This window comes from Metopolophium dirhodum, chromosome 2 (genome assembly GCF_019925205.1).
Source record: "Metopolophium dirhodum isolate CAU chromosome 2, ASM1992520v1, whole genome shotgun sequence".
Lineage (NCBI taxonomy): Eukaryota > Metazoa > Arthropoda > Insecta > Hemiptera > Aphididae > Metopolophium > Metopolophium dirhodum.
The window spans coordinates 30,577,392-30,591,441 of record NC_083561.1 but is presented as its reverse complement, the minus strand read 5'-3'; the positions used below and the strand labels follow the sequence as shown (position 1 = coordinate 30,591,441).

General features: G+C 30.0%; 1 protein-coding gene across 4 annotated transcripts in view; it reads left to right on the top strand.

Annotated features, from left to right (window-relative positions):
• Positions 1-14,050, top strand: part of LOC132938517 (triple functional domain protein) — a 119,143-nt gene that overhangs the window by 68,183 nt on the left and 36,910 nt on the right. For all 4 annotated transcript variants that reach the window (XM_061005399.1, XM_061005398.1, XM_061005397.1 and 1 more), the window contains one exon: positions 5,244-5,460. In XM_061005399.1, the coding sequence (XP_060861382.1) occupies positions 5,244-5,460 (217 nt within the window). The remainder of the gene's footprint in view (positions 1-5,243; positions 5,461-14,050) is intronic.

The following is a 14,050-nucleotide window of genomic DNA, read 5'->3' as shown; positions in this document are numbered from 1 at the left end:
GTTATCCATGAAAGTTTTTTGTTCAGGTAGATAACACAAAATAATTATTTACTTATAGGTATCCATTAACCTCGAAATATAATATTTTATTTATGAACAGTAGGTATATATATTTTATTATATCGGACCATCGGAGTATTGGCGAATGACGTTATATATAGCATAATAACAAAATGATAAGTTTTATTCTTTTCAGTAACTTTTTTATGAAGTAATTAATAAATGTGTATGATAAGTATAGGTAGGTATATACTATTATATATAATAAGTCTAAGGGAATCTTCTTTCATTTAGTTATTATTTTTTTATTAAATTTCCATAATTTATTTTTGTGAATTGCTGTATTACACATGCATTAGAGATAATAGATAAGTAATAATGCATTATAAATTTGACGTGACGTCCTTAAAATTTAAAAATATTCCAGTTTAAATTTTTGCGCTTTTAGAGCAATTTTAAAATGAAATGACCTAGGAAATATGTAAAGGTAATAATAAAGAATAAGTAAGAATAATAATTGATTATGATTTATGATGTATTGATGTACTCACCAAACGATGTTAGTAACTACCTATTGTTTAAATTAATTTATAGATAATCTTTTAAGTTAGTAGTACCTACATTATGTTTATAGATATGAAGAATAGATGCAAATATTTATTATAATATATAGTTCCACCAAAAATGCGTTTGCCCCTTTATTGCAACAGCGCTTCCATAAACCCCTATGGTAATGGGTACTGATAAATTGGTATTAATATATTTAGCTTTCGGGACATCTAAAAATGATTCTTTATTATAATAGCTCTTGCATGAAATTAATTTTTAAAAAAATCCGTAGGTATATTATCATTGTTCTTAATATTTATTATAACTATTGAACACCGTCAGTCTTTTAGTAGTAAAACATTTTATTTTATTTTCCTCTTCCCTTCGAGCACGATGTCGTATTTTGTGTAGTATAAACTTAGGTACCTATAACTGTTTGGTGAATTTACTAATGTTTTGTATACGTTTTGTATTTTTATATATACCTAATATTATTTTTTCACTGAAATTTCGATTTTTCGATGCTATGAACAATTCAAAAGTTATTAAGACCAATTTTTTTTTATAAATATTTTTTTTAAATCAGTTCCGCACATTTTGGTCATGTGCATGATGGATGTGAAAATTATATAGAATTTATTATTTTATTCATAAAAATCATTTAGTACCTAATAATAATTTCTGCTCATAATATTATCTGTTATTATTGTAATGCTCAATTTATATAACGTTTGACCAAACAGACTATATTTTTGTTATGCTTGGCAAACAATCGGATCAAACTTTCAAAACATTTATTACCGTTGAAGAATTCGTAATTAGTCTACAACTCCCACGGCTCAAGTTGAAATTTAACTGTCGCATTTCCTACTCGACGGTTTTCTATATATCAGCGTCATATTACTATGATTCATTCATTAAGTATAACAATAATTCCCGTATTCCACGATAGTAAATTTTGTTCGTTAAAATATATTTTAAAAATTGTTATAATATGCTAAATAAACTTACCTATATATTTCAATTTTATTGTCAAACATATTAATTGTTATATCATATACGTTATAACTTATAATATGATAATATGTTATAGCCAGTTATAGGTATCATACTGTAAATCACTATTAAAAATTTCTTTAAAACTCACATTTTTACAAATTGTAAGAAGTACGTATCTATGTCATATTATAGATAATTTACACTCATATAATATACATAATACATGATATATGATACATATTTATATTTATATGTATTTTTTTTTTATTAATTAACCCGTGGAAACTTAGGCCATTGGGTAATTTTTTACTGTGGGGGAGGGTATACTGTAAGTTTAAACACGTGTTTTGGTTTGGCAGATTTTTAGTGGGCACCTGTAGGTATCTGCCATGCCCAGGTGGGGAATGGTGCACTTCTCTCCGGACACCGTGACTTCCCGAAGAAAAATGGCACCCGCGGCCGTAATCGAACCGGCGCCGGTGTGCGTCGTAACCGACGCCTTAATCCGCTCGGCCACTCCGTCCCCCATATGTATATTATATAGGTATTAATTTAAATATATCAACTGAAGCGTTATTCATTATTATTTATTATATATTTGCACACTATACAAGCCTTTCATCTTAATATATTATATTATAATAAATATTTTGTTATATTTGCACGAAACATAAATTATATCATTTTGTAATTTAGTGGAAAGCTTTGCGTTATTGTGAAAGTGTATATTATAATATGTCAGAATATTCGTAATTTTATGTGCAACGTTTTTACCTTTGAAGCAAAAGTTTACCCCTCGAGAATTGGCTGGGAATAGTTGTTAAATGATCTAGTATACCTCGTGCACTTGAAAATTCTGCGTGAATATTTTATTACTTTTTAAATAAAAAAAGCTTTCAAAAAATTCGCTCCACTTTAAATTTTATTTCATAAATCCGATTATAATATTGTATAATATATAGTCTTAGTATTATAATATGTAGTATATCTAGTAGTTGGATAAAATTTCATCTTATTATATTTGAAGTAGTTAGTTACTGTAAGGTTGGTGGGGGTAGGTATATGCGTGTAATGATTTAATATTTATTTATTGCCGTTAAGCGCGTAATATTAATTATACGCAAGCCTTTATTTTATATTTTTATCAAACTTAAATTTATCGATACTAATAATGGTTATTATTGTGTACTAATAGTAGATGTATGTATAATATAAATGCCTTCTATTTCAATTGTTCTTGTAAATATAGGTATGCAAATTGCGAAACTATATATATTTCTAATAATAAAGCAAATAGTTTAGCCGTGGAATGCCGTCGATCGACATCGTGTTCAATGCATAAAGGTTATATAGATATAATATAGTAAAACAATATCTTTTGAATTTTAAAATAACGTAAACACGTTTAGAGCGGATAACGATTTAGCGAATTAAAATTTAACGAGCATGAAAATGCGTTTATTCGTACTACCGCCGTTACTGCTGCAGGTATAGAATAATTATCCATGATATTGTTATATATTACGATGTTTTTATATTATTTAATAGGTTGTCGTCTCATTCTATTATAAGTATATAATATATGATATATACTAATCGAATCTCGGGATGATCTTACAGCGCTTGTATACATACAAATAGATAAATATAATATATAGGTACCTGCGCAGCTGTATCGGCTTGTATTAAAATCGGTGAAAATTCCAATGAATATAATGCTTAGCCTGGCATATCCGCATGCATTCCCAGATATCCGTGTGCTAGCAGTTAGCTACACGTATATATTATATATGATAATACGTATATATAGGTTGGTCGTATAAAAAAACGTATCCCAACGTTGCTCTATATCCTCTCGTCATGTAGTAATTTATTTTATTTTATACGATCGGATATTCTTTTTTGTACAGTTTTATGTAGGTATATGCAATATAATAATAATATATGTTGCGCGTTTGTGTATTATACAATATCCCATCGCCGCGTATATATACGTGAATTGAGCTTTTGTGTAGATAATAGTACAGTATATTATCGTTGCAAACATTCCGTATTTCGCTGTACAGGTGTCCAGTGTGCAGCTCGTACCTACTACCTACAATGTAGGTCCTACATCATGATGTATATATATATATTTATGCACTTGACCCGTTTCAAAATCCCTTTGACCGCATAAAATCGTATTCGTTTCGATCTGCTGAACATTGCCATTATTATATTATTATACTTTATTTTCCTCCGTTGCGTACTACACATAATTTCACCTGGTGTTCGTGGCGCATTAATTAATGCCAACCACGATCTAAAATCCGTATAAAACGTATATAATATATATAATATATGTATTATACTATTTCAGTTATGTATATTATTATTTATAAACCCCCAGTGGCTTTTAAGGTTTTACTATATAGACAGGGGAGGACAACATGTTGACCGGCTCTTTTACAAATGATCAATGTTTGTTCTTTTCGTGGTTTTTCCTTTTTACAATGTATATAATTTATATAGGTAGGTACATACAATATAATTCCTTTATTTTGTTCACTACCATTCATTGGACTGGCGCCGTATTATTATTTTGTACTTCTCGCTCATATACTAAAAACTATGGAATAATGTCATTCGTGGATGTAAAAAAATTTGAATATGATCAGGCAATGATATATTTTTATCAAAACTTTCTTATTTTTTAATCATGTGGTCCGATTACTGGTCATTCCCAAAGATCACAACCATCGGCCAGTAAGACTTTTAATTTTGAGATCTCCTTAATGTTCTCCTAATCCTCCATAAATCACGTCATTATATATATTATTATAGCAGTGCGTTAAATATATGCAACCAAACAGTTGTTGGGGGATCAACATTTATATTTTAAAAATTGTCTTATTGTCCCAGTAGCGTATTAAAGGGAGGGATCAATTTCTCCGACTGGCCAAATCTTGAGTGAAATTCTGCCAGTGGTAGAGGCAAAATTAATTTATTTTGCATTCATACTTTCGGAATTTTTTTTCTAACACATTGGAAAACTACTGGAGAATTATTCTTCCAAATCTGTCATAGATTTATATAAAACAACTAACAACTCTAATAAATCTCTACTTTATAATTTAGATTCATATATAGAAATTGCTTTGTACATGAATATTTTTGATGTCCATTATCAAATTGTTCTGCTAAACATTCTTTTAGGTAACGCTAAAAATAATTAAATCATATGTGTTGTTTAACTGTGGTACCTTTATTGTATGTATAAAAAGATAAACGACTTAATTTAATTCTTGTACTCTAAAAAATATAAGGAGGTTTTGACGAATTTGCTCTTCAGATCTCCAGATTGCAGATTTTATAAAATATAAATATTATCTATATGGTGTCAAATATATTTAAGAACTAATTATGATGCTTACTTTACACTTATTTTAACATGAATAAGTACTTATTCAAGTTTGTAAACTAAATTAATAATTATTACCTACTTGCCTACATAAAGTTCTACCTACCTAGTTAATTAATTCAATAATAAGAATTTTTGTTTTTTCATAGAAAGTTCTATATGAACAATAATATATACGTACGGTATTTCAAAATAAAGTATATTTTAAAATAAGATTTTATGTACCTATTCGGTTTTTCGTTGTGTGATGAGTTATGACTGTTGGCTATGATGTACATATGTTTTTTGTTCATAGAACTCGGGCGTGGAGATGACGTGGGTGATCGCGGATTTCACGGCCACAGCTGCCGGCCAGGTTACTGTCGCCAAAGGCCAGCAGGTCGAGCTCCTGGACTGCTGTGGTGGTACGAGCGAAATGGTTTTGGTGCGGGTACCGTCCGACTGTACCGAAGGAATGGTGCCGCATATTGTACTCAAGCAACCACCGTCACTCAAGTCGCCGCAAGCCACAGGTAAAGAAAAACACCATTCATATTATAATAGATATAAATTTATATAAATATACGATTAAGAAAGGTCGTAATCAGGAGTGGATAAACGAAAGGTGAGAGCTGTGAGGGTGGCTAAACAATACCCCCGAGGTGCCATCTCCATTCGTATCGTTTATTAGTTAATTTATAGAATTAGGTGGATTGTACTTTAAATATTCTAAAGCAGTTATATTATATACCTACAATAGTTTAAATGAACATGCTTTATAACTTTTTATAAGCACGAGTATATCTAGTTAATTTGAATTTTTATGATTCGTCGATGCATATTTTTATTAATTACTTTTTCATTTTTATATCCGCTTCCTGATGCAGTAATTGTTCCTTATGTGGTATAATCATCCTACAGGTTAGGTTTGGTAGTATAGGTAACATGATATTTATGTAGTGTGAAATTCAGTTAACAGTTCTTCTCAGTCGCTCTGTATAGTGGTGAGTACGTTTCTGCTGTTAGTCATTATTGCTAAATTAGTTACACCCTTTATAGATCATAGGTAAGTACCTACACATACATCTCGTACGTAGTAGTAGGTACTTACGAGATGTACTCGCATTTTGTTTAAAAAGTCTAAGCAACAACAAACAAATTAGTAATTTGCAATTACACGTATATATATTATTCTCTAAGAGTGAATACATAGATTATTCCCTTAACAATTTATGATTTAATACGCTTACTGTATTCTCGATTTTCTATGTAGAAATACGAGTTGTTTATTTTTGTAAATTAGAATGCGTATGTGAAGAGGGTTTTAATTACATATCCCGTACTATTGATTTAAAAATAAATATAATTACATTTGTAAATTTCTAGTGTAGGTACTTAGATAAGTATTATGGGCACATATCATAATTTATCCTCCACAAAATACAATGTCAACTTGTTTTTTTAGGTTTTTTTTGTGAATCTAATATTGACACATTAAATTCATATTTACATATGTCACGGGAAGTTGTTTGTCTTTTTTTGTGAATTATCTTTGTTCTTGTAATAGTGTGAAGGCATTATGAATTAGCAACTACGTATGGTCAGTGTTGTTGTAGGTACAAAAAAGGAAACTGGCATAAAAAGTTTCTTCAAAGAAATTTAATATTAGTCCTGACATTGCGCGACCCTATTTCCTTTTATCCCATCGATTTCATCATTGTTATTTGTATAGATATCAGAAGAGAGTCAATAATTCTTAATAATGATTTATCATTTATTGCTTATATTTTGTAATTTGTTATATTTCCGCAATATCGTATCACTGAGAATTGATATTAATTATACTTGTAATGGGTTTTCTTTTAAAAATGTAATAAAACTATTTTGTAAATCAATTTGAAACTACGACAATAGAAAATCTATTTCTATTCCAGTTTTCTTGTATAAATAGATAGGTCTCTGCAGTAGTGCATAAACTATAAATTCAATATTATATTCATCAAAGCTATTTTATTAAATTTTATACGAGTTCAAAGTTTGTATGTTTTATTATTTTTTTTTTAATCTTAAACGTTCATTAAACATTTTTTGACGTAATTTTATTATTAGATAATTATAAAAATAAACTGTTCCCACGTTTTGACTTAAGCCGAGTTCTAAGTAAGCTAATTTAAAAAAAAACGCGGTATCATATTGTATATCCTGCCAAGTTCTTAATTCAGATTCATTAACAAATACGGTTGAATTTTTTTTTTATGATTTTAATTTATTATTCAATGATTAATCTTATTGTATTTTGTGGTATTCTGACTATCATGTTTTTTGTAATAAAGCTAAACGGCACCGATGTCTATACTGTGGCGGCGTTATATTGTGTTGAGACTTTAAAACCAGATTATATCGAACGGAATTTTTCAATGTCGTTTACCTAATAGATTATATTTGTAAACAGTGTATGTGAATTAAAATTCCAAACCTTTCCAATTATAACTTCACATGCGAATTGATAATAACGATTGTCGGTCGTGCAGTGTCCGAGTGGAGTAACTTCAGTATCAAATGTATTCAATAGTTTACATTTACGTTGTAAATCGATCGAACAAACGTCGTAAACGTGTTGATTTTTCGTGTATAAATTGTAGTGTCAGTTTTAAATATTTTACTCACAAAAAAGTGAATACTTGCAGACAAAACGATTTCAACGTTAGCCAGGTGTATCGTGTAAAAGGTAAATTTAATTCCGAATGAGGTTATTGTATAATTTTATTATTATTTTCTTCTTCAATAACTGCAGGCAGGTGAGTGTTTGATTCTTTTTGTTTCGCGTGTCATTGTTATATAGGAACGTCGTGTCGACGCGTTAACACAATAATAATAATATACCTAATGTTTTATATTATACAATTATCATACATTCGTACGTTGTTTTAAATTTCGTAAATATTATTTTTATTATTAATTATTTATTATACTTCTTACATTTTATTAAATTTATTGAAAGTGTTGGATTGATAGTATAAACATCGGTGGGAAAATAGCCTCCGCGTGTGCAATTTCTCGGAAACGGCTACAGCCTACAGACGAGATTTTTTAAAAAGTTTATTATATTCGTAGAAATATTACCGTTTATGTGTAGAACACGAATTATTAATTATAATGCTAACCTGATACCTTTTTTCAATATCGATCTCGTTCCTCTAAGCACGTGTAGGAATACAGTTATACTTGAAGTACGGAAGAACCACCATTACCAGATCCTGGTAACTTATATAATAGGTTATAGCCTTATATTTAAATGTATAATATATCCCGTTTAATCTTGTTATCTGTAGAACTGTCAAGAAACGAATCACAAAGTGTCATGACTATAAATATATTCGCAGTCACTTGTATGTGTAATGTTTTTACGATAATGATCACTATCGGTATCGAGCATCGGCATGAGCACCGATAATATGGTCTTAAGATAAGGTATGATAGGTGATAGGTCGGATAGACAGGTAGGTGAGCGTTCCCTGTCAAACCCACTCATCCATCGCTCAACCAAATTTTTATTTATGTAATGTAGGTATACGTTTCAAAATTATAGTTGACTCCCCATAATAAAAATCGTATCGACTATTACTATAATAAGCTACCACAGTACCATCTTGTAGTCTCGCTCACATCCCTAGAATATGCAGTGTGGCGTCGCCGAAAACCCCCAACTGTTCTAGCTCGCCGCGTTTCCAGTTTCTGTAGCATTTTGCTACAGTAATAAAGTATACAGTTGCCAAAAACGTATTTTCGATATGTCGAGATGAAATCATTTAACTTGCTCCGCCGCTTTTATTGTATAATGTTGTCGTTGTAAAGCCGACATAACATATTATAATATATTATAACTAAAAGCGAAGGTACAATATTGAATTTTCGCTTTGTACTAGGAATTGAAACAATACTTATGATTTTATTTTATTTATTATATTAATATAGGTACATTATGAATGTAACATCGTATGAAAATTGATATAGGGGAGGGCCCTATAAGCCGGCTTATAAAATGGGATGCATCACTGCTGCGGTACTTAAACGTACAACATTATAATATTTTGTCACTGTCGTTATACTTCAGTAACTAGGGCAGACTTACCGATTTTCCTACTTGGGCGTAGTGTATGGGTGAAGGGAGGAGGTAAAATGCTGAAGAAAAGATTGTTACAAATGTAAGAGTTAACGTCCCCAGCTACCCACAATAATAAAAAAACTGAATATAGTCGCGTGATTCGTTGTACTCATTCTCCATTGAAGTATAATATTTAACGCGTAGTCTGACCCTCGTATAATTACTAGTAATTACATTTGTGTGTAACTTAGGTACCTATATGTTATAATAGTCCATCTGAAAACAGCAATAATAATACTTGATATTTCGTCGTTTAATTTTATAATTTTCAACTGTTAACCCTAACCGTGGTTACTAAATTATTGTGTGGGTTAAAATAATAATTTTTATTTTGTTATATATTTACATATAATTATATAAACTAGGATAAGGTTTGCTTCACCATCCTTTATTAATAATAAATCATTGCGGTATAAAAAACGATTCTGAGTAAGTACTATCAGCTTCTATTTCTAAGGATAATTTATTATTTATTTACATAACTTTCGGTAATTTATTTTTCCATTAGTAATACGGTAGCTTGATCTTATTATACACAAACATCGCATATTATGTCATACATTTTTGTTAATACACTTTAGACTGAAGTCAATACCGAGATCATAGAACTGTGTGTGAATGGTTCGTGGTATTTAAATAAATTACCCTAAATATTTTGAAAATATCATTGTGTATAGAGAATAATAATATAATGTAATAATATAATATTATAATGTAATGGTGAAAACTTTCAAGTTCCTACGATGAATATATTTTGAATCACAACAAAATAACTTTAATCGTTATTTTTGTTTAAATAGGTATTCAACTTCGTCGATATTAGAACTTCAAATGTACATGAAAGAAAGTGTTACGTTTGTATCTATATGTATTATTGGTATTTTTAAAATACTGTATAAAACCAAATTTTCTGTAAAATTTCCATTTTTTTTTCTTTATTTACAATTATAAATTTTAATTGTCTTTAAAAAACACAAGAGCCATAATATTTTAAAAATTATATTAGTTCGAAAAATGGTAATCTAAAATATTTGGTAAAAATGTCTACGGATGAATAAAAAGTAAAATATAGATTCACGCTGGCTTTTCTGATTTTTGTTTTTTGTTTTTCCCGATCAAACTTTATACCTGTTTGATATAGTTAGGATATCTTTTTACATTTTGAATCAGTCGACGAAAGTTTAAAATTTTTAATTATTGACAATTTATTTATACTTAAGTTAAAATAATGTGAAAAACCTGTTAAGTAATAAATAAATAAATTAATACATTCATTTTCTATTAACGGAGCAAAATATTTTACAACATGCAAAAATCTCTTAAATATGAAATACCATGCATAACTTAATTTGTTGTTTCTATATCAACCAATTTTATTTATTGATAATATTTATCTCTCCCATGTTCTACAAAATCTTATAAGAATATGTAATCGCTATTCCCAATCCCTGGTTTTATTCCAGTCACATTATGGACATTTATCAAATATCTGCCAAACAAACACTGTTAAGTATAATAATATGCATGGATACCACTAAGATTTTGGTCATGTCGTGTTTATAAATACATCTGAGTTATTCAATAACACGTTTTTAAGGAAAATTCACTATTTTATTGTTATTTGTCCATGATATATTTATCCACTGCGTAGGCGTGGACATCTATTTATATAATATTATTTTTAATATAAATTCTGAACATCGGTAGCTTATTTAATAAAAAAAAAATGGAATATACTTTTAATTTCATTGGGTACCTAATACCTATACTCTACTACATTCTTCAGAGGTTATGAGTTCAGAGTTTAGCTATATAGTATAGTAGTAGTAATAATAGTAGTAACTATACATAATATATTGTGCATACAGTATTTTAATGGGAAAACTAAATTATAGGGATGGAGTGGACTTATTTAAAATTAAAATTAGATTTCTATGGATTTGTTATGCTCTTCGTTCGCACACTCGTTTGGGGTTTCGCGCTTTCCGCACACCGCTCAATCGTCGCATGATTTTACAATTTACACAGATGTTTAATATATAGGTAGCAAGGGTATAGCTATTGCATTGACTGAGTATTTAGTGATAAAATATTGATTATGATATATAAATTAAATTGACGGAAAAAATAAATGATGGCATAAAATTGACGTAGAAATAAATAAGCAACTTCGAATTATATATATTTTTATAAATATACATGCGTCGCCAAAGTTTTAATACGCAAAAAATGTATAACATAGTTTGTTGGTGTATATGATAAATTTATACGCTTAGATATACTTACATATATTATAATCGTTGTTTAAAAAAAAAAAATTACCATGGACTTGATATCGTCTCGGCGGTGATGTTGTTATAATTGTCGTCGTCGTTGTTGTTGTTGTTGGTTTTGTTGTTATTGTTGTAACAAAATTAGTGTTTGAAATTTAAACTTTCCGCAGCCACGTCACCGATGATACGCACGACGGATTGACTTAAGACTGTTGACGTTATCATAAAACTGTATACAGAAATGTACGTGATACACCAGACAATATCGTAGGAAATAATATATATTTTTGAATAAAAATAAAAATCTGACGATAGAACAATGTAAAATAGTGTGTATTTAAATGCTAAAAAAAATGAGTTAACGACAAAATTATCACTAGGTATAATATATTGTGTGGGTGCTTCGGACATGTTGTCGTGTCATAGTATATAATATGTCCTGCACATCGTGCGTCATGCCCACCAGAAAGTCAACTTTGAAGAAATTGCTACTTTATCGCCTGCATTTTCCAATATAATAATAGTCACGGGCGGTGGTACGATAACGATGATATCCTAATATCCTTTATAACTACTAAACGCCGTTAAAACGTTGATTTGTTTTTTCTATTCATAAACGAATCGGTTTTTGGACGTGTTGGCAAAGGGATAAAGAGACGCGAGATCAAATACGGCCGAAGGTCAGGGTCATTGCGGTGCGTAGTTGATGAGAATGCGGTGGCGGCGGAGGAGGCTGCACTGCGGCCGCAGTCGAATCGATGGAACAACCGCGACGACGAAACGCCGCTCGGCTGCGCGCCGCGTGCTCCCGGCGGCGCGACGTGTATCGCTTCCGGCGCTGTTACCGACGGCGCGACGCTCCCGAGACAGTCAGCCGTAACGACATCGCGAATCGTCGTTTTCGGCCGGTTACAACTACGATATTATTGAGCCTTCGCCGCCGACTTTCGATTGCATTATTATTTCGCAAGCACACGCCCTCGCCCTTCGGGGCCGTCTATAATGTCTATGTATCGATGACAGGGGGTCGGGCTCCAGGGTAAACGCCACCTCCTCCCCCACCCACTAATACACGTTGATTATTTATTATTAAACAGTAATTTTATCAAAAAATGTAGGTGTTTTTGTACTAATAATACCTATGTGTTTTTCAAATTATTATTACTAAGTATTTTATATTATCATCTGAACTATATTATATAAATACAATTTATTATAACTTATTAACTTCTGGTCCAAAATTCGATTTTTATAGATACATCGGAATTCTCGGAAAAGTATATTCTGATTTGGAATATAAATGTATGATAATATTTAAAAAAGTAAAATAACTTAATTAAAAACGTTTATGATAAAAAAAAAACTTACATGACTTATGGTAGTCAATAAATTGTTTGTCAAACACTTCTTCAGTGTGGGCAAGAAATAAAAATATATACCACTCGGGCAATAATCACATAACCGAGAAACCGAATTGCTTTAAAGAAGAACTATTATAGACTACCTTATTGTAATGTTTTTTTATTTTATATCAAAAATAACTTGAACAAAAAAACTTGCTTTAAGTTTAAAATACAAAAACGATTAACATAGCCCAAGTTCTATTATTTTTATGGTGATAATTTAGTTTTTAACAAACGCAGTTTATGTAGGTTTATCTAGGTACCTATGTAGATTTTAATTATACGTTACGAAGTGCGATGTTATGTAGTATAGATATTAGATACCTTATTATTATTATACAAATATAAATAATAATATAATTACCCAATGCATATGCGCGACCTTCGACCTTCGATACATAGGTATGTGTGGTATTCTCATAATGATATAAATCTATAATTAATTTAGACATTTAATAAGTCTTTTTTTTAAGACTGGCTTTTTGTGAGATTAGGGTACCATATACATAATGGCTAAAAAAATATATTTATATACGAGCCAAACGATGCGTGATGTTCATAATATATAAGTCACGTGCAGATGTGCATAATATATACAACGCAGTATAAGTATAAAGAAAAACGTTTTATCGCGTTGACATCCCAATTTTCGTCCGTCCAATATATTAATATATACTCGTCGATACGTATTATATATTATGCAAACGATTATTGTACTTACATATTATATTACCTATATATGTACATAGGTTGTGCGCTTGGTCTTCTTGAATAAAATGTTTATATTTGTTGAGCTTAAGCCTTAAATACCCTGTCCCATATGATGGTATACGCGTGGTATCGGTTAAATCGCGTGTAATGTAATGTTATCGATGACGATAGATGTTATTTTATTGTTTATAATATATTATATTGTAATGTTATATAATATAGTTTATGTCGTATACCCGTATTGCAAGTATAGGTATAGGTTCCTTAATATATTTATATTCCTACATAGGAAATAATATATAAATAAATAATAAATAATATCATAAACCAAAATCATATGACATTTTAACTTTTGTAACTTCGGTAGTTTGGTTTGATTATGACGTGTATACATAGGTAACATTCAAATATAGGATTTATATTTGTTTAAACATATCTGAATAAAGATTACTTGAAAAGCTGCGCTTAACGATGAACTTACACTAAATCTTATATTTTACTAGATACCAATGTACCATATACTACCATTGTTATGTGTGATCTAACTATCGGTTTTCGTATTGTTACGTAA